The sequence below is a fragment of the Diospyros lotus genome, chromosome 5 (assembly GCF_014633365.1).
Source record: "Diospyros lotus cultivar Yz01 chromosome 5, ASM1463336v1, whole genome shotgun sequence".
Taxonomy (NCBI): Eukaryota; Viridiplantae; Streptophyta; class Magnoliopsida; order Ericales; family Ebenaceae; genus Diospyros; species Diospyros lotus.
Genome location: NC_068342.1, coordinates 6,756,500 through 6,779,001, shown reverse-complemented (window position 1 = coordinate 6,779,001; position 22,502 = coordinate 6,756,500). Strand labels below are relative to the sequence as shown.

The following is a 22,502-nucleotide window of genomic DNA, read 5'->3' as shown; positions in this document are numbered from 1 at the left end:
AATATTAAAAATTACAAAATGGTCTTTGCTTTCTTTAGTTGAGGATTCTTAAAAGTGTAAGTAATTTGAATCATTGAGACGTCGATCTTGGCGTGGTTCGAAAATCCACTACGACTTTTGCCCAAAACCCCACACCTTGAGAGGCCAAGGATACCAATCTCTCACACTCCAGGAATCTTCAACTGGAGAAAACAAAAAATACCTTGTAATTTTTACTATTCTCAAAGCTTCCATTATATCTAACCCAAAGGGAGTTTATGTAGAACTAGCAGAAGAAGTAAGATTTCTAATTTTCTAGTGTGGTACAAAAGAACACTTAAATATAATGCTTAGAAAAAGAACTTATCTCTAGCTGTCCAATGCGGGACAACCAACGCCATCATTGCAAGTCGTTGAAAAATACTAGTAAAAACCAACTTTTAAGAGGTTGCAAGTGTAACTCATGCTTGTTTTACTTACATGTATCGACCTGAATGTCAATTGGGTTCAAAAAGTTGAACTAGAACTGAACCAAGTTGGGAGAAAAACAAAAAACAAACAAATCAAATCTGTAAGAATAAGAGAATGTGTGTATATTTCTTGTAAATGGTGTGTACAGCCATTTATATACATGCAGCCTATTCCTAGATTAGGAAACAGAATAAATTAAGAAACTATACAGGAATAGGAAACTATCTATACAGCTATTAGTGCTAATTACAGCTAATATCTTATCATAAACACAGCTAATTACATCCCTAGGATACGCTACTAACAGAATTGAACCAATCAAATTTATGAGCACCCCTAGTTGCACTATCTTCCTAGACGTGTACAAAAATGGAAGAGAAAACAAACATTCTCTAATTTGACAAAGGGATACGCATTCACTTGGAATACAACAAACTGTAATCTGAACATTTATGGAAAACAAATTGCCATAATATTTGTTCCCTCGCTCTGTCATAGGCACTTTCACTGATCATACAAATGCTTTCTTGACATTAAAACTGTATTACAGTACTTTACTTACTTTATATAAGCTTGAAGGTGACTGGAGGATCTTTATTTGGATTATCTGCAATTGCACAACATTTCGACATTCAGAGCTTTGCTTGTGCTTGGAGTTGATCCTGTGACAAACATCATGAGAGGGAAGATCATCATCAGCTTACACTCTATGAATAACAGAGTAGAACCATTAAAATGGAGACTATATCAGTAAAGTAGATAAATTTTGCAAGATCGTAGTTTAGAGTAGGCTACTGTTAGATTGCGGAACAATTAAGCATGGTATCAAAGATCTAGGGAGAAGCTGTATACTGTTCTGAATTATGATTGCTAGGCAGAATAATGTTAGCAGTAAACCACAGGGGGTGTCAGTAAAAATGGTCAAACCCACTGGGCGTCTGGGTGAAATTCGAAGTAACCATAAGGACCCAATAGGGGTTTTTGATTTAATAGGGGGGTCTATGCAAAAAAAAAAAAAAACCATGGGGACCTTCAAAGATATTTTTAAACTATAGTGAATCTCCTTGCAAATGATCCAAACCACAGGAGGTTTAGGTGCAATTTACCCTAGAGTGGACATGGAGGTCCATTAGCTTGGTGAATGCAGTGAGTGAAAACAGTTTTACTACTTACATTGACTATTTAATGTTTTGCATGTAAAGCATTATTCATGCCATTTCATGCATAAAAAATGGTTTTATTAATCCTTGTAGAGCGCCAACACTTATGTTGCACATTCAATGTGTTTAGATGAAGCTGGACCTTTGGAAGGAAATGAAAAGATGGAAGAATGAAAGGGAAGAAGATGCATAAAATCTGTTTTTGTGAAGGATTTTACCCCGTTATAGTAGTTCTTTTTTCTTTTACATGGAAATTATCTTTTGTAAAAGTGATATATAAGATCCACTTTGGTACATGGAACACAAAATGAATGTTATATATCTCCTGAACTTTGGTTTTGGATATTGTTCCATTTCATGGAAACTGTGGCTTGAATGAAGATTAAATGATGAGAAGTTGTGTATAACCTCAAGAAAATTTTAGAATATTGTTTAACACATGTTAGAATGAGAGACAAGGGTTAAATCATCAAAAAAATCACGGATTCACAGGTTATTGTTAACACATGATACACATGATCTTGTTCACATGATACAAATGTTCAACAAATTTTAGAATATTGTTAACACATGTTACACATGATCTTTTCTAAGCTCTTTGTCTCTCAGCTTCAAGGACAGAGGTCAAAATCTATCTTTCAGGTTATTAACGTGAAATAGAGTTGAAAACAGAAGCAAATTTTTTAAACATGGTTCCCCATGTTTTGAAACTTTGCACTCCAGTGGTGAGCAGTGAGACAAGTTTCGAAACCCAGAGGTGAAATTTCAGAACTTGGGTTTCCAGAATGTGAACATTACTCTCATGTTTTAAAATGAGGTAATAGAGGTTTCAAAGTAAAAGAAATGAACTCAGATTTAGAAATGGGGAGAAACATTTTTCGGAACTTGGCAGTCAGAGTTCAGAATGGCTAGCAGGTTCTGAAACCTACTGTGCAAAAAATTAATATTACTTTAAATGTTTTTAAACATGAAAAAGGTTTCCTAAAGGATAAAAAGGATGTTTCTAAACATCAAATAACTAGATAAGGTTCAAACCAATGTTTTTGAAATTATTACTTGTTGAACACCCTTAACAGATTAAATCATAGTCCATCATGGATAAGCATTATGGGTGCCACCCACTGAGGCTAGGGATAATTTTAAACTTAACCAAGTTAACCCTTAAGGAGATAAGATATGGGTTGAGTGGTTAAGTTGCAATAAGCAGGTAGGAGAGAAATTAAATAGATTTTTTTTAAAAAAAAATCCCAGTTGGACATTAGTAACGCTCCAGCAGAGCAGGGCGTTACACTCTTCCGTCTAAAAATTTTCAAGCTCTTTTACTCACTTTGTGTTGTTTCTGAACAATTTCAGAACTTCCATCACATATTTGTCAACATCAGCATATTGTTACTTAAACCTCAATATAGTGTTCAATATCCATAGTCATTCACTTTTTTTAGTGTTGGTCTTCGCATTTCTATAGTTCTACTTGGTTTCATTTCAACCATACAACAGTCATTAAAGCTACTATCTTTAAAGGTAGGGAGGGAAGAAGAGAGAGAGTAACAAAAGAATCTAAATAACTGACCTCTGTAACAAAAAAGGCATGGAATCCATATGGAACTCTCTGGGGTAATTCAACAACAGCAACCGGATCAGAGGACATTGTCTTGGCATCAATTACATTGACTGCAGATTTTCTGGACATATGTTAAGACAGAATTAGCCCAAGATTGAAACTAAATCACACTTGATGGCATTGAAAATATATTCATTTAGAGAAATCGAAGTTAATGATGACAAGTGCTTTATGTTGACCTATAGGCAACATTGAATCAAATAGTATAAAAGAGGTTTCTTGAACTTCTCTCCAGATATAAGATAATACCTTAATTCTGTATCCACAACTAGAAGATAAATAAAAGAACACAAGTATGTTAGTGCTGGCAATGGTATTCATAAAGCTGTAATTGGAAAAACATGGTAGAGCAGTGTTCAAAAGTATGAATCATTCGTTACAAAAAGAATTTCTAAATGTTATACACATGAAGCTGCAACTGTTTCTATGTAAAAGGGATGCTTTCTTATCAAGGACTGGAGGCGTATATTAGAAGTCTGGTTCTATTCATAAAGAAAAGGACAACAGTTAGCTCATCCAATAAGGGTGGTACACTGGATCTGTGAATTGAAGGAAGCTGGTTTCTCACTTTGACAACTTACTAGCAGGAGTCATCCACCAGATGAATTAATCAAGTATAGAGATACAGATAGCTTATTGGCTTTTGGATCAAGGTTGATGTAAAAATCAATTTGAAAGTGTAGCCACTCTTCCAGCTGTTAGTCTGTTGCAAACCTGTATGCAGACCTGGTCTCATAAAATTCTGCTAGCTAGAGGTGGAAAACTTCCCTAAACTACTCCTTCACTACCTTCATATAAATAGAAAATCTGTAAGCATTTCCAATTTCAGAAAATGTTCACTGGGTGGAGTTTAGCAACTTCATGAAATTGTTCTTTGACTTCAGGCAAACTTCAGGGCCTAGTGAGTAAATTTTAATATGAAAGTTCGAATGAAAAGCTTATTCAGCCTCAGCAAGCCTCATTAATTTCGCTTAACTGATAAAATTGATAAAAGGAAGTGACAAAGGAAAAGTAGACAACCTTTTGATTAGTTTGTGTTCAACTGCTGGATGAGCAAGACCATTCAGTAGATATTGTCACATAATTTGGACCACATTACACTGATTTATTATCTTAATATATGGAATAAAATCTTAACTTGATTGGAAAGATAAATATTAATATGCATACGATAAATTACAGAATGCTAAATTTCTGTGCATCTACGTGATTGTTTGTGAAAAATATAAAGTATAACTCAATGCACATGCACTGTGTTTTAAAGGCATTGTAAATCTATTCAGGGAATGTGGCCCAGGAAAATACATCTCTAATTAAATGTCACCGGGCAACAATTAGTGAAAATAGGATTTCATAATTCAAGTCATCTTCAACTGGATACTACTTGTCAGTTTCTCAACCTTTCAGTTACCTACAGTACCGAGAGAATTATTCTTTGCAAACCTTAGGTGCTCAAGTTTTGCGCTCAATGATCACACAACAAGAGGGTGTGCCTTGGTAGCAAGGATAAGGTCGCTCCTTTGTGACTAGAAGATCATGGGTTCAAGTTATGGAAACAGCCTCTTGGTAAAAAAGCAAGGGGAGGGCTGTGTAACATGACCCTCCCCCAACCCTCACAAAGCAGGGAGCCCCATGCACCAAGGGCGCTCTTTTAGTAATCATAATCATGAATTATCAATTCATATTCCAATCTAGCAATCTATTTAAGCGGTCTTGAATTCTTTCACTGGCCCATCATATATTCTTGCTATTCCTTATGCATGTACAATCACTAAATGATTAGAAGTCAGTGAAATCTGTTTTAGGGGGTGTTTGGCTTACCCTTTTTTTTTCATAGCTTTTAAGCTATTTAGCTTTTAAGTTAAAAGTTGGATAGCATTTAAGCTAATAATGTGTTTGGATATATTAGAATTATTAGTATAATTAGATATATTGCATATTGTTGTATGTATAATTAGGTTAGGCCGGTAGGTTATTAGGTTCGTTGTGCCTATTATAAATAACACACTAAGAGACTAATCTCTTAGATTTTTCTCTCATAATTGTTTTCTCACATGGTATCAGAGCCACCGGTGAGAAAAAACTTAGCCACCGCTATGTATCTTTTTCCAACGACCTTCAAACCCCAGTTTTCTTTCTTCACCGTCACTGTTCACACTGGAACATCACTATCCGGCCCTCCTTTGCTGGAACCGACCCCACTCTAGGGTTCGCCACCTTCAGGCCGAGTTGCCGTCGGAAAATCGTTGTTGCTGGAGCTCCCACGCACAGTTGTCCGCCCCTACGAGCCGGCGCGTGAAGGCAGGTCCGCCGGCCGTTTTCTCCCGGCTTCTCCATATCAACTCGCCTTCCTTCCCTAGGCCTATTCCCAGTGTCAAATCCTCGCTATGTCTCACCTCAGTGACGCAGTTTTTGTTGGTGCTACTCCCGCAACCGCACCTGTTACCCCTGCTGCCTCTCAGTCATTTACTGTCTCCAATCTCGAAACAACCAATATCACCATTGTCAAGTTGATAGGGTATGCCAATTATCTCTCATGGGCAGCCTCTGTTAAAATATGGTTCAAAGGGCAAGGACAAGTCGATCATCTTACCACAAAGGCTGAAAGTGTGCCAGAAGCCAATCGGGCTAGATGGGAACAAGTTGATGCTTAGTTACACAGCCTCCTATGGCAGTCTATTGATCCATCCATCATGTAGCTCTTTCGCCCATTTGAAACTTGTGTTGACGTGTAGAAAAAAGCTGAATGTTATACAAATGACATCCAGCATTTGTACACTGTAGTCTCTAATATTAAGAATCTGAAGCAAGAGTTGTGCATGGAATCTTATTTGGGATAAGTTTGGGCTCTCATGCAAGAATTTGATGTTCTTCTTCCCATTACTAAGACCAAGATCGAACATGTTGCTCAAAGAGAGAAGTTTTTTATGGTTATTGCTCTTTCCGATCTAAAACCAGAATTTGATGCCATCAAACATCAAATCTTGACCAGCTCCACTAATCCTACCATGAAGGACTCTTTTAAAAGGTTGCTAAACATGACCGGTGTACATGGTATGTCCTCTTCTTCTCATGTTGTTTCTCCAACTGAATCTTTAGCCCTTGTGTCTTAGGCTTCTCATTCAGGAGGAAATAGATTCCGTAATAATAATCGGCCACGTCCACAGTACACCTTTTGTAAGAAACTAGGTCATCTTGAGGACAGGTGTTGGAAGAAACATGGTTGGTCAGTTGCTCCGCCTACATCATCTACTAGTACAGCTCATACATTCCAGAGTGATCCTAGTTCTACCCAATCTGCACTGGGTTCACAATTGATACCTATGTCTACAGTTGAGTATGATGTTTTTTTGAAGTTTCAAGCCACCCAGCAATCTCATCTTGATAATCCCGTTGCTTGCGTTACTAAAAGCCCATCTCTTGGTCATTAGATTATAGATTATGACGCCACTGATCATATGTGTGGTAATAAACTTATTTTCTCTTCACTTATTATGATATCTTGCCTATAGTTACCTTGGCTGATGGCACCAAAACTGCAGTTAAAGGGATAGACCAAACCACACCCACTTCGTCTTTATCTTTAAATTCAGTTTTATATGTCCCTAACAGTCCTTTCAATTTGATTTCAGTTAGCCAGCTTACTAAAACCCTTAATTACTCAATCACTTTCACTCCTACCTTTGTTTGTGTACAGGACCAAGGTACGGGGCGGACGATTGGCGTCGGGTGTGAGTCACAGGGTCAATATCATCTTGCTGTGCCGATGGCTTGCACCAGTGTTGCTTTCCCAAATCTTCTCCACTCTCGTCTTGGTCATCCTAGCCTCTCCAAATTGAAGAAATTAGTTCCTAGTTTGTCATTGTTGTCTATTTTTAATTATGAGTCATGTTAGCGTGGTAAACACGCACGCAATTCTTTTTCCAATCGTGTCAATAATAGGGCAGAGACTCCCTTTCTCTTGTGCACTCTAATGTATGGGGGCCCAATCGTGTCAATTATACTCTTGGTTTCTCATATTTTGTTACTTTCATTGATGACTTTTCTCGCTGCACTTGGTTGTTTCTCATGAATAGTCGGTCTGAATTGTTTTCTATCTTTCAGACATTCACTGTTGAAATAAAAACACAGTTTAGAGTTTCTATACGTACTTTACGTAGTAATAATGCCCCTGAGTACTTTTCTTCTCAATTTACTACTTTCATGACTACTCGTGGCATTATGCATCAATCTTCTTATCCTTATACACCTCAACAAAATGGTGTTGCTGAGCGTAAAAATCACCATCTCATTGAAACTGCACGAACACTACTTTTACATGCCAATCTTCCCACCAAATTCTTGGGAGATACTGTTCTTACTGCGTGTTATCTGATCAATCGCATGCCATCTTCAATGTTAAAGGACAACATTCCTCACTCTCTTTTGTTCTCCTCCCAGCCCCTTTATTCTGTTCCCCTTCATGTATTTGGATGTATCTGTTATGTGCATTCCTTTTCACCGGGACAGGATAAACTTGCTGCCAAATCCCTCAAGTGTATTTTCCTCGGTTACTCCCGATTGCAGAAAGGCTATAAGTGTTACTCTCCTAAGTTGAACTGCTATCTTATGTCTGCTGATGTCACATTCTTTGAAAAACAGTCCTTTTTTTTTGTTGCTCAACCTGATTCACAGCGTCTTGACCAAGTATTGCCTATTCCTTCTCTTTCATTGCTCTTATCAGATCCGTCTATCTCCTCCTTGGTGGACCCTCCACTTCCATCTTCTGGTTCGCACTCCCCGAATCCTCCACTTCTTATCACCGTCGTCCTCATCCTACTCCTAGCACCGGCATTCCTCTTGACTGCAACTCTCCTGACTCACTCTCTCCATCAGTGGTCACTCTTGCCATGGATCCTCAGCCCGATAGCCTTCCTATTACACTCTGCAAAGGTACACGGTCTACTCACAATCCACATCCTCTTTATAACTTTTTGTGTTATGACCGTTTGTCACCTGTTTATAGTGTTTTTGTTTCGAGCATTTCTTCTGTTTCTATTCCAAAAACCACAGGTGAAGCCATGTCGCCTCCTGGTTGGCGCCAAGCTATGTTAGATGAGATGGGTGCTTTGCATTCTACTGGCACTTGGGATTTGGTGCCTTTGCCACCAGGAAAGACTTCAGTTGGTTGTCGGTAGGTGTTCACCCCTAAAGTGGACCTCGACGGACAGGTGGAACGTCTTAAAGCCCGCTTGGTTGCCAAAGGCTTAACACAAATCTATGGACTGGATTATAGTGATAAATTCTCTCCAGTTGCTAAAATGGCCTCTGTTCGCTTATTTCTCTCTATGGCCGCCACGCGTCATTGGTTGCTCTATCAATTGGGCATTAAGAATGTCTTTCTTCACGGTGATTTGCAAGAGGAGGTTTATATGGAGCAACCACCTGGTTTTGTTGCTCAGGGGGGGTCCAATGTAGTCTGCAAACTCAAGAAGTCTCTCAATGGCCTGAAACAATCTCCACGAGCATGGTTCAGCAGGTTCGACACTATGGTTCAAGCCTTTGGTCTCACTCGAAGTGAAGCTGATCATTCAGTTTTCTATCGATATTCTTCATGTATCTACCTCGTTGTTTATGTAAATGACATTGTTATCACGGGGAGCGATTAGGTTGGTATACAAAATCTGAAGGAACATCTCCATCAGCACTTTCAGACTAAAGACCTAGGCAAACTCCGGTATTTCTTGGGTATTAAAGTTGCTCAATCAAGAGATGAGGTCTCAATCTTTCAGAGGAAGTATGCACTTGACATCTTAGAAGAAACTGGTATGGTGAACTGCAAACCGATTGACACCCCAATGGACCCAAATGTCAAACTCTTGCCGGGACATGGGAGTCTTACTCAGATCCTGGAAGATATAGAAGATTGGTAGGGAAACTGAACTATCTCACAGTCATTCGTCTCGACATTACTTTTGTTGTAAGTGTGGTGAATCAGTTTCTCAGTTCTCCATGTGATTCTCACTGGGATGCTGTTATCCAGATTCTGAGATATATCAAACGAGCATTGGGTAAAGGGCTACTCTATGAGCATAAGGGGCACACAGATATTTGTTGTTATGCAGATGTAGATTGGGCCGGCTTTCTTTCTGATCGTCGGTCGACCTCTGGATTTTGTGTTCTTGTGGGAGGAAATCTGATTTCTTGGAAAAGTAAGAAACAGAATATAGTAGCTAGATCCAGTGCAGAGGCAGAGTATTGGTCTATGGCTAATGCAACTTGTGAACTCATCTGGCTTAAACAACTCCTGGAGGAACTCAAGTTTTGTGAAGTGTCCCTTATGAAACTTGTTTGTGATAATCAAGCTGCCTTGCACATTGCTTCCAATCCAGTGTTCCATGAGTGGACTAAGCATATTGAAATCGACTGTCACTTTATTAGATGAAATCTGGTTGAAGGTGTTATTGTTACAGAGTTTGTTAACTCCAGTGATCAATTTGCCGATGTCTTCACCAAGTCTCTAAACGGTCCTCGGATAGAATATATCTGTAACAAGCTTGGTGCATATGATATCTATGCTCCAGCTTGAGGGGGAGTATTAGAATTATTAGTATAATTAGATATATTGCATATTGTTGTATGTGTAATTAGGCTAAGCCCATAGGTTATTAGGCCCGTTGTGCCTATTATAAATGACACACTAAGAGACTAATCTCTTAGGTTTTTCTCTCATAATTGTTTTCTCACAGAATAAATGTGTTAGATATCAATTAATAGTTTTGTGTTTGATTTGAAAGAATTGATAAGCTATCAAAACTTGACAAAAAGACCAAAATAGACATGGTGTTAAATGATATAAAATGTTACCATTAAATGTTGATAAATTAGACATAATTATTAAAAATATATTAATACAATATTGCTATATGTATTATATATGTTATATATAACAATAATATATATTATTATGTGATATATATATAATATATTGTTATATGTATATATATATATATACATATACATACATACACGCAGCGGGGAAGAGAAGCTCGGAGGAGATAAGGGTGGGGACGGCGACGAGTAGCAGCCGATGGAGTGATGGAGAAGTTGAAGCAAATGGGGGCAGTGGCCGATAGCTGACAGGAAGCGGCTGGTGGGGGCTACAGCGATGGTTGACGGTGGCGGCCAAAAGAGCTAGGACAACAGACGGCAGGAGGCAAAGGTTGAAGAAGAAAAGCATGGCTGGAAATTAGCAAAAAGGAAGAGGGTAAAATGATAAAATGATCGGTCAATGCAGCTTATAAATAAGCAGCGTTTTGCAAAATGTTGTGGTAGTAGCGTTTAAGCTACTTAGCTTAAACGCTGGTGAGGTGCACCCAAACATCTCACCAGTTCTTGCTTAATAGCTTATAAGCTATTGATACAACTTATAAGTGGTCAAACCGGTAAACCAAACACCCTCTTAATGGAACCTCTTTTTTGTCTTATATCAGATATGACTTATTTATCATGCTCAAATAAAAAGTGTAATGAAATTACGATCTGATTTTTTCCTAGAGATTTTGTACCATGGACCAGATAGTAAAATCATCATCAAGGTAAGATGCACACAACAGCTTTAAAAAGGCAACTTTAAAAATTTAGGGAGGTGACTAAGTTTATCTGCTCTGGGTCCAGCAAGTTCAAAACCAATTGAACTGGAATATCTGACTTATCTAGGATTAGCTGGAATGTCCTACAGTCATTAAAGGGTTTTAAATAGTTACCCAATGAAATTCAACTTTCATCTCTCGTCGTATTTGAGTGCAGGATAAAAAAGAAAATAATAAAGTTAACTAGTGTTAGCATGATAAAAAAGAATACATACCCAGTCACCTCGTCATGAACAAAGAATATCAAATAGCCATCATCTTCTTCAGAGATAATACCAGGCTCACGAGGGACAAAAACAGCCTCTGAACCAAATCTACCAGGTCCCAGGTCAAAAAGGCCTTGAACATTTCCTCCAACTTCCAGCTTTGTTTTCTCAGACTCTGGCTCAGCTTGCAAATCAAATTTGATAATTCCTGTGACCTTTGCAATGCTATCCAGTGTGGTTCCATATACATATCGTTGCTTCCTAAATTTGCACCAGATTAGTAAAGCAAGGTACTGACAGAAGGAAATGTTTTTCACAGTTAGAGATTCAAATTAACAATTGAGAAAATGAGGAAATTAATGTCCAGGTAATGCAGACAACATGGTATGGAAAAATTCACATGCATCTCTGAACACGAATGTCTTTATACATCTCTATATCTTTCTAAAAGCAAGTTAACCCAATTATTTCCCAACTCTAACAAGAAAATTGCAACCACATACCTTCCAGTGTAGCTCTCATTCACCCTTGGAAAATCAACAGCAGGTGCTGAAAGTTTCTTCTGCGATGCCATACCAGTTTTCATGTTAAATCTCATCTCATACCTGATTGAAAATACATCAAGATAAGAAAATATCCAGTCAGGACAACCTCGGAGCACTACAGTTAAATGAATTCATAGGTTCAGAGTCCTACAGTTCATTTGAGAAATTCTCAAGCTTTTCTTTGACAGTCCCATTAACCATGTCCAGATCTGGATTCTCAAGACGACACGTGATCAAAATTACTTCATCCCCTTCCTCCCATGCATTGGCTAGTCAAAAGGAAAAAAAATTCCACTAGATTTTAGAATGGAAACAAAATACACCAAAATCATTATGTTCATGAGAATGAACAAAGTAAAGATTCTAAACTTCTTTTAAAGAAAGAAACTCATACAAGTACCAAAAACACAGAAAAGAAATTAAAATCCTAAGGAAATTACTTATATTTATATTGCATTTTTCCTTTCTTCTCACATTATAGACCTCACCAAGCCAACTTGTCAAATTACAGAATGAGCATGCAAATATATTTTACACGAATTATTAATAATGTTAACAAATTAGCATACACAAAGGATCAGGTGGTCTGTAACACCTTATAGAAATGTAATTGGATTTGGAGGTGACAAGAAAAGTTCAATTCCTTATAAATGTCTCAAGAAATTCTTTGTTAATTATGATTCTAAAGAAAGTAACATCTGCTTTGCAGTCTTCTACTTTAGCAGCAGGTCTAGTAACCCTTCTTTCATACAATCCATCAAATCCAATTAAATCCATCCTTCTAGCCTTATCTGTTGCTAAGGGGTGTAAATCTGGCATGTAGCTTGTGGCCTAAACCAAAGCCAACCTCAGGCCATGCTGGCCCAAGCTCAGCCACCTTAGCAGCAGGACTATCCAGGCCACTTGACCATTGCCGGGGACGGGGTATACCTCCCTCAATGTAAGAAAAGATAAGAAGAGATCAAAGACCTTAGCTAAGGCTATTCCCCCCTCCTAATTTTTAATTTTAATTCCACCCCTGCCCCACATTTTTGCATCTCTCCCTTTTCAATAACTCTTACCTTCTCTATTCTCTACTGACTACTCAATGAATGTGCTCTCAATTATTAAATGTTCTCAGCTTATGCTGCAAAATTTTTCTTGTTAATTTCATAAAGCAAGAAAGTTCTACCTTTTTTTCATTAGATAAGCAAATTCTACTGAAGTAAGTTCTACTTTTTGGTTCTTTTCTAGAAGATATATCTTGCTTGTAAGTTTACCACCTAAAACTTAAAACATGCAAAAATGTTATTAAGTTACCAATAAACTAGAAGTTAATGAAGTAGATAACTAATGAACTTCAGCTTTTAAGATTACAATAGAAAGCAAACAAATGGGCTTACCATTGTGAAATATAAAACAATTAGGAAGCTCGAACCATTTGATTAAGAGCTCATCCTTTGCATACCGTGGAAGGACACCAAAACAAGCTTTTTTAGTTGCATCAAATGTAAAGATCAGTGTGTTTTCCTTGACCATTTCCTGAAAATCAAAGTGGTTTGAGAAAGTAGAGCTTGATATTTCATGATCAATTTAATCAGCATACTGGAATACAAAGATGCTTCATGATTCTTTCTAACAAACCATACTCCTAGCAAATATGGACAAACAATAGCAGCACCAACATTAAAAATAGATACTCAGCAATTACAACTCTAAGAAAACAACTTTGTGTAAAAGAGTGATTATTGAGAGAGTTGTCCAAACAAGCCAACAAGAAATGCTTCCAGATAATAAAGCTTTAACCAGAATATGGATTTACTCCACCTATATAACAAAATAAAGAAGGCTTTCCAAGTGGATTTACACCAACGTGGTTTTCTGAGTGTCTGTGCTACCAGCACCCATCCTCCGCTCTTAAATTACCTCACTGGTTCTCTGAAGCAACTCATGTGTTCATCTCAACCTAATCTTAGAGAAAATATTGTTCTAAAATTTCATATGATGAAGAAGGTTTGAATTATTACTTTAGCAAATATCACAAGATTAACACGTTTTATGCATTACAAGTTTGACTCAAGAATGTGAAAACGTTCTTAAAAGTCAATTTTAATTGTTATTAGGGCAATAAGAATAAAGAGAAAGCTATAAACTCATTAAAGAAGACATTTAACTGAAACCTGCAATGATTGCTTAGTGACCTTCATCTTCTGCTGCAACTTTTAGAACTTTAGCAAACAGACACTAAATTTTAGTGCCTTGAGCCAAAAAAATAATAACAGTCCTTCCTCTGAAAAGTACATCATTGCCTTCATCTTTTTAGCACAAAAAAAAAATATCCATCCCCACCCCTTTGATCTTCTATTACCACTTTTAAGAAGTAAATTACACTTTGACTTTCTAAACAAAATGTGAGTCATTCAGTTGATGACTTAACTACCTCATTTGAATGCAATGATACATGAAGGAAATACGAGAACTGTATATTATAGCCATTCAGGAAGGGAAGTGGAACTTGCATTTAGATGAACAGATAATCAGGACAATAAGCCCCTACAAGTAATACTACCATCTATCACGACTCAATCCCACATCAACAATACTATTCTAGGGATTTTGTGCATATCACATACAAGATTCTATAAGCCCAAAAGTTAAATTCAAGCCATCCTTCTAGGTGAGAAGGATATGGTATTACATCATCCAGCATCCACTAATTTTAAGTGAATAAAGAACACAAATTTCCTTTCTTGTGGAAAACTCATATACTACCTCGGCCTTCTTTTTTCTATGATAAACACATAAATATAAATATGTAAGGTTTTATGAGCCCAAAGTTAACTTCAACCCATCCATTGGGCGAGAAGCATATTGTATTACACCATTTAACATTCACTATTTTTAAGTGAACAAATAACAGAAAAGCACTTTCTTGTGAAAAACTCATATCCCACATCAGCCTTTGATTTTCTATAATAAACACATAAAAATAAATACGTAAATGCCCAAATATATATCCAAATTGTTAAAAGGTTTCTCTGAAATTCAGTGACAATGCAATTGTTTAACACGGAGAGTTCTGTACCATATAAACAACACTAAACAAATTGAAAGTAACCATACCTTTGGTCTAAAGTACAAAGGAAGATCCATGAAAATTGCATAATTTTCAGTAATGGCAAAGTCATGCATCATGATGGGTTCTGGTACTGTTATTGGCACAGGATCATGCATGAAACCATCCTTTGAAATAACTCTGTAGGTTATGTATGGCGGTGTGGCAGAATAGCCAAATGTAAACATCTCGCCTGCATGCAAGGATTCTATCAATCTAAAGGGACTGTGTTGAAGTGAACTTGACAAGATGTCATGATGGGAAGACAGATTTTACCAGTGAATGGGTCAAGTTTGGGATGAGCAGTGAAGGAATGTGACAATCTCTTGTCATAATCCAGAAGGCCAAGGGTTTGCAGGTCTCCGTCTTCCAGCACTTTAAGGACATCTGCAAAATGCAGAAGATATAACATTCAGCTCGGCACTAAACCACACAAACAAGGTGGAGTGCCACAGGAGATATATATGTTTGTAAGCATGGAGGTGTAAAGGTGGCCCAGACTTGGGCTGTGCCTGGCGCCCATTACTGAAGGCTGGGACGGGTTTTTGGGCCTCACCATGGCCCTTGAACTGGGCCAGGTGTGCTACATGGGGGAATCAGATTCCCCCTACCCCTCAGGGAAATCTGATCTCCCCCCTCCCCCAACTCTAGGCTTTTAAGTGTATTGTTTTATTGTATTTTCTCTCTTACAGTTACAGCATTTCTATATTTGTGGTCATGGCAATTGCCTAATAGTTAATAGTATGGAATTGATTTAATTTTAATGTCAAATAAAATCCTCGACAGACCATACCAACACACGTTAACTCCTTTTTAAAAATGGAATATGGTAAGTTCTTATGGTCTATAAAAGATTTTACTTGATATAAAAATTAGATGAAGCTCCTATCAATAACTATGAGGCAATTGTCATGACCATAAAAATTCTAAAGCATTTAACAACATGATTTAATGTAAATTTATTCTTTTAAGTGCACTGGTGTAATTATTTTTATTGTCCCGTACAATACAAAAAATTGTTGAATGTATTTGTGTTATTTATTGTTAGTTGAGCTGTTGAGGTGTGTTTTTTAATAAAATGATCAAAATTTTATTAACCACTACACTTTTATTATGTTAATAAAATTGCTTTTTAAAATAAAAAATAAAAAATAGCAACCCAAACCAGCCTGTCCTGGCACAGCCCATAGGGGGTTGTGCCAAATGAGCCATACTGGCAAGGCCCCAGAGCATAGGCTAGCCCCAGAAAACGGGCCATTTTACACCCCTACGTATACATAAATTAGCAAATTTTTTCTCTCTCCATTCCCCTATCTACTGCCGATGGATTCGCATCCTAAAGAGGTTGAGTCACAAGGAGTCTGGCAACAAAGGTCGCCAGTGGTGGGGAGGGGAAAAGATGAAAATGAAGCAGAAATTGTGCATATGCTTTTTGTCATTTTCATTATTCTCAAATATAGTAAAAAAATTTGAAAAAAAAAAAAAAAACAAGAAATCAAAGGTCATTTCTTGTTTTCATTTCCAAAATAATGAAGAATGAAAACAGAAAACTAAAAATGGAACTCCCACCAAACAGGCCCTAAGACACCAATTTCACATAACCATTTATTCCAACAGAGTTAGCAACCATAAAGAACCAAAGTTGAGACTGATTCCATTAGAACTAAGAGAAGATTGCTTCCATCAAAAAAGGGAGGAGATTGCCTCACATGGTTTATCTGCCTCTGAAAGGGCCAAGAGCTTTCCGTGATGATACACAAGAGCTGTATTAGCTGGACAAATGTGAAAAATGGTTAGTTCTTCCTTACACTTCTCATATGCCATCTTGAAATAAAAATGTAAATGAACAAATGTAACAGGAAGCATATCAGGCAACTAAATGTTACTATACTGGAATTAATGTCAAACAAGATATAAGAGAAAAGGGACAATAAAACCACCAGTTCCAGTTCCATACGAAACATCCAATACTTTCAGCTTTCCTCTCAGCATTTGCATGTTTACCATGAGCAATCCAAAGAGCCCCTTGAGGTCTCCAATCTGCAGGTTATGTTACAAAGACAGAATAATTGGATCTACAAAGAAAATATGTGGGCATTGGTGGTTTATGTACAGAGAAAATATGGTGATTTATGTACTCTTAGTATGGTGGTTTACGTAGTCTTCAGATAATTAGCTTTTTCCATTTACAACATTCAACCAATCAACTCACCCTTCAAAATAAAACTGAGAAGGTCAAGAGACAAGCATTCACAATGCTTAAATTTGGGAACTGAGATATAAAAATAAAATAGAATAAAATAAAAATTATTCTGACTAGAATCCATGATGAGGGTACTAAGGAAAAAGAAAAGGGCGAATAAAAAGAAGATTCCTTGATTGGAGGGGAGTATTAAGAGGAATATGGTTGATATCTTCTTCTATTTTCCCTCCTCCTCTTTACAAGTGATACGGTTATTAGATGATTGATTTTAGCATGTTTTAGTTTATCTTTTTTAAACTTTTGAGATATAGTTGGTTTAGGTTTTATCTCTTAATTGAGATAATTATAGTTGGACAGGAATTCAAAATCATGATATAGTTAGGATTATCTTTTGCCTATAAATAAGGCACATGCTGTAGTATGAAATTCAGCTTTTGACTACTTGAATATTCAATACAGAGATGTTGACTCCCTCCCCCAGCTTTGCTGCTGCTTCTTCTTTCTTCCCAAGCTTCTATTTCTTTTTCCTGTCTATTCCCCTACTTTCTTCTCCCAATCCTTTTATTTTTTTCCACATCAGATTTGGTATGAGAACAATCTTTTGATTGTTCCACATCAGTTTGGTAAGAGAACAATCTTTTGATTCTTCTATTCACACCCCCCCCAAAAAAAAACTCCCCTTCAAATGGGAGACAAAACATCGAATATATGCACAGTTCAAAAGCAAAATCAAAATCAATAAAAACAGAGACATCTCAAGCAGACATGATGCCACATTGTTTTGATAAATGGAAGCATAATAATAAAAAAGGGTGCCCTAATGGACAAAGGTTCCTGATTTTCTGCAAAGAGGCTGTTTCCCCATGCTTTCTGCAAAGAGGCAGTTTCCACATCTTGAACCTGTGACCGGAAGGTCACAAACAACCAACCTTAATGTTGCTAATAAGAACTGGTTGATTAAAATTTATTATTCATAAGCACAATATGAAGGAATTTGCTCAAAGTTTATATTACTCGGTACGTCGACTTGTCTCACCAACATAATATTTAGAGAAAGAGATTTGTTCATCCGCAGCAAATCCCTTCTATCAAGTTCCCCAACTACAGCTTCGTGGCACTCTTTTCTATAGGCATGACATTGCCAGATGCTTTTGATCATTTTTTTTTTTTTTTTTTTTTTTTTGGGGGGGGGGGGGACACTTATGATGAGCATCTATTTGAAATGATCATTTCCAACATCTTATCAAGTTTTTTCTTATCTAGTGGAAACACCTTACAACTACCCTTAAAGGAAGAAATGTTCTTAGCAGATGCAGAATGCCCCAAAATTTGTATGCAAGATGAGCCTATAAGAGTAATAATCAACCAAACTGCTAGGTTTAGGAATAGGGTGGGATAAGTGCATATAGTGGCTAGTGAATCACTGGTCAAAGAGTAGATTTCAGAGATATCTTTGTCTGTATGCCTTGGGCAACCACATATATGAATAGAGATGCTTGATCAATAAAATGCTTAAAACATTTAATTTATCTAGGTTAAAGGTATACCTTCATAAATTTGGCTCCTCCAAAAAACTCTTCTTGTTTAAGACGAGATGTCCTTACATAACGGGAGACATATGTTGCTTTTCCATCCTTGATGTGCAAACCATGAATCATGCTGTAAAATTAATATTCATCATTAGACCCTTGGTTGCCTTCAAACCTTCATGATCCATTCTAATATTGAATTCCAGAAGTGGCTACACATAGATGGAAGGACAGTAGCACATAAAAACAAAAAACAGGAAACTATAAATCCATTCAGAGAGAGAGAGCTTTTTGTATTCAAACCCACTGATCAAGAAGCTGTATTTTTTTGAAGTAAAGACTATTGGTCTGGATGAAAGATCCCTAAAATGAACCATATATACATTAAGGCTATATGGTTAAGTTTTACGCATCAACATATATACTTTGTTCCCTTGCTAAATCACCTTTGTTAGCGGAAACAGATACTATATGCTAAATCATTGAGTTCCTTCTCTATGAAGAAGTTAAAATGAACCATATATACATTAAGTTCAGCAAGGGAACAGAAAAGTACACACCCATCTCCATCAAACCTGCACACAAGCAAAAAAGGGTGTAAGTAAAAGTCTCATCTAGGTGTCATTCACACTAAGCCACAACCTAAAAGTGTCAACTATGAAGAGACTATTGAGAAAAATAAGCCAGACGAAGTGTTTTGCTTCTTGTTAAATCTGAAAACTGCATGAATTTCTTAAAATAGATCTAGTAATGCCTAGAAAACCAGTTTTGCAAAAGAAAAAAAAATGTACCAGTGATATCCAGCCACAGGAGCAAACTTTGGATTAGGACCAACTCTTACAAATTCACCGTTCAGGCAATTCTGCAATGCACAAATATTAGATGTCATAAATTGGAACAACGATAATTTAAAAACGACCAACAAACAATCACAAGCCTTAATCTGATTACGAGGGGTTGGCTACATGAATTCTAGACCTCCAGCAAACAATAATCATTTAAAAAATAAAATGAATAAAAAAATATGGTTAGAGCACTGTTTAAAATGATTCTAGTTGTTGGCAGATTTGCATGAGATGAGGAGTGAACTGTTTCTCCAAAAAGAAAAAACAAGTGATGGGTTGCCATTAAAGGTAAGACTAAAAACTTGAATATCTCTTAACACATGGAATCTTATCTTTAGTTAAAGGTAATCTCCTGTTAGGTTGCCCATGGATGATATATTTATAACACGCGTGAAGTGTCTGCTCAAATTGCCTAAAAGGCCAGAACCAACATGTATCCTTTTCGAGTGTCAAAATCCCAAAAAAGATCAGTGTGACTATCTTGTCCACAGGGCTCTGTTCAATTTAGCTGAATTCTGTGGCCCTGTTTTCAGCAATATTACTGCAAGATGCATGATAGTGCAGCTGAGTAGGCTGGCCTAAAACCCTCTAGAAGGTGGGTTTGTTGATCTACCAAATATTGGCAAAGTGACACGGGGAAAATGAGGGAGGCAGTCTCAGATCAACAGAGAGAGAGGGGTGAACCTAGAGCATATAAAACCAAAAGCTTCCAAGCCAGAGGCATGGATAGTAATGCCTAATTTTCATCATTTCTGAACAAGTATTATTTATGTAGGAGGGTTATATCCCAGAGGCCAGGCCACCAAATCAGGTGCCCAAGAGCGAAAGGCAGCTATATGGCCTTTTCTGCAGGCCAGTAAAACTGGAGACAACTTTCACTGCTGGTTGGAACACTGAATTTCTGAGAAAAGGGACATCAATGGCAATAGCACCTTAAGCCTCAGCCTTTAGGATAGCAGTTGAATGGATTTGATCAACTATATCTTGCCCCTAATACAAGGAACTTCCCCCACACATGTCCCAAAACCCTGACAGATTGAACCTCTCTGCCTAAAACCTGAGATTGGTTGAATATCTCCACCTCATCTCTACCCCATCTAAGCTAACAAGGTTCAAATCAAACAGTTAGGATAAGTTGATCCTGCATGGCATCAAAATAATAATCATTGTAAAACTAAAATACACATAATCTTCCCATAAAACTAAGGAAAACAAAACTCTTAATAGTTTTGTATTATTATATAAAGCTGTATTAAAAGTATTACAATGTAATTGGGTAGGTTGATAGTGAGGTGATTTAAAGCCTATCCATCCCAACTCATACCTGGTTATGACTTTTTCCATAATGCACTACCCAAAACCCCCTAATCATATAGATCTCAAACCCATGCAATTAGTTGGCAACATCCCCCATTTTAGTTCAAGTTGCCAGCCCCTATTAGACCTCAGGGGTCATGAGATTTAGTATGCTCCATACATGCAAGGAAATAAGGGGGCATGTCACGTGGTGGAGGCATCTCATTGTGAGACTAATCAGGATGCTTACATATACTGAAGGAGAATGGGACAAGGTACCTGATAGACCCTCCAGATTTAGCAACTGAAGCACAAGTCAGCCATCTTGATTAGCAATCCATCTTGATTCAAGGTTTTGGAAAATAAGTGAAAGATTTGGACAAGAAGAATTAATGCTCATCCTGTTTGAATCATATTTAGTATGTAAAAGAAGTGAATGAAGTCATTAGAATAGAAAGAAGTTGTTTTTCTTTGTATTTCAAAAACTAAATGAAATGGCATGAAGTGAGGGCCAACATTTTGGGTATGGGAATTGGGAACAAGAATTAAAATTCCTTTAACATGGTTTACCTTGCCACTTCCATGCCTTATCTTCCAAGTTGGTTTAATAACTATACTTGGCTTATCAGATAACCTACGCTTCCTTGCAGCTATATGGCAGGTTTATTGTCATAACATTTTATTAAGCTTTCCTAACTCAAAATATCCTTTTGTTGACTGACTCTGATCTCTTGACCTTGTCTTCACCTGAATTAGGCTTCAGCTTACCAAGACATAATACGCTTCCACGACACTGCCAATACAATCCCCATTTCTCTCCTTCCCCATCATCCACAAACACGGGCAATCATATAAAATATTGATTATTCATTAATCAATTCGGGGACATGTTTATATAAATTACTCAGCCTTCGAAAGCACCTGAAAGCTGGACAAGTTCACAAGTCGTTATCACTTCACAGACAATTGGGAAATATTCATCTGATGTGAACCTTATTCCTCATTGAATACTCAGCGTAAACAACTAAGAGCATATACTTTCCGTTATTGGCACATGAAGATGCAATTTGCACCAAAAATAGCATGAAAACAAGAAGCACGGGATAAACCCACAAACAGATTCCTTTCTTCCCTTGTTTTTCCGTTTTTCAGGAAACAAACGGTAATCAAGACCGCATAAGAATTAAGAAAATTCATACTTAGAGTACTAAATAAAAAGTTACGTACTTCTGACACCATTGATTAATCAATAGAATTACGAAAAACAAAAGGGCAGTACCAAGATACAGATGAACTTGATTAGAAATAGAATACCGAATCAGGGAAACAGAGACATATACCGGAAGGTGGCCTTTGACGGGGAGGTCCTTGGAAGGAGGCGTCTCGTCCACGACCGGAGCAAAGTTACCAGAGAGGTAGTGGTGAGGACGCGAAGAATCGTAGCCAAGCTTGACTATTATCTTCTCCAACCAATCGATGGCTTTGGAAGAGAATCCTTTGTTGGGCTTAGGATTCACCACCACCACCCCTCCCGCTATCCTCTCTTCCTCCTCTCCCCCCTTCTTTCCCATGATCCTCTCTCTCTCTCTCTCTCTCTCTCTCTCTCTGTGGATGTATATTCTGATTATTTTCAACAGAAATGGGCAAGGTTAGTCTTTGTGTTAAGAATGGTGTGGTTGTAGTCTAGTGAAGCGAGAATCAGTGGCCGCGGAGTGCTATTGTGGAGTAGCTTCTGGCCACGTAATTCTTTTGAATAATCCCATTCGGCCACGCAAAGCTACCCTCGAGATACCGTGATAGATCTTGTTTTTTGGACTCCAAAATATTACGATATATCGCAATACGAAAAGTGGCTTAAAATCCATTATTTCAAAATTTACCTCGTCTCTCTCTCCCTCATTGACCTTTCCTCTCTCTCTTTA

General features: G+C 37.4%; 1 protein-coding gene across 2 annotated transcripts in view; it reads right to left on the bottom strand.

Annotated features, from left to right (window-relative positions):
- LOC127801846 (carotenoid 9,10(9',10')-cleavage dioxygenase 1-like) overlaps positions 1–22,240 on the bottom strand; it is an 86,796-nt gene extending 64,556 nt beyond the window's left edge. The window contains exons 1-14 of one of the 2 annotated variants that reach the window (XM_052337311.1): positions 21,921–22,238; positions 19,231–19,301; positions 19,000–19,014; positions 18,458–18,569; positions 16,648–16,747; positions 16,417–16,479; positions 14,984–15,094; positions 14,716–14,900; positions 12,996–13,134; positions 11,765–11,882; positions 11,572–11,673; positions 11,078–11,329; positions 3,181–3,292; positions 823–1,112 (exon numbers count right to left, since the gene is read on the bottom strand). In XM_052337311.1, coding sequence (XP_052193271.1) covers positions 1,083–1,112; positions 3,181–3,292; positions 11,078–11,329; positions 11,572–11,673; positions 11,765–11,882; positions 12,996–13,134; positions 14,716–14,900; positions 14,984–15,094; positions 16,417–16,479; positions 16,648–16,747; positions 18,458–18,569; positions 19,000–19,014; positions 19,231–19,301; positions 21,921–22,151 — 1,641 coding nt within the window. In that variant the 5' untranslated portion in view covers positions 22,152–22,238 and the 3' untranslated portion in view covers positions 823–1,082. Of the gene's footprint in view, positions 1–822; positions 1,113–3,180; positions 3,293–11,077; positions 11,330–11,571; positions 11,674–11,764; positions 11,883–12,995; positions 13,135–14,715; positions 14,901–14,983; positions 15,095–16,416; positions 16,480–16,647; positions 16,748–18,457; positions 18,570–18,999; positions 19,015–19,230; positions 19,302–21,920 lie in introns of those variants that run through there. The other variant, XM_052337312.1, reaches the window with a different exon arrangement.
- Between the last annotated feature and the right edge of the window lie 262 nt (positions 22,241–22,502).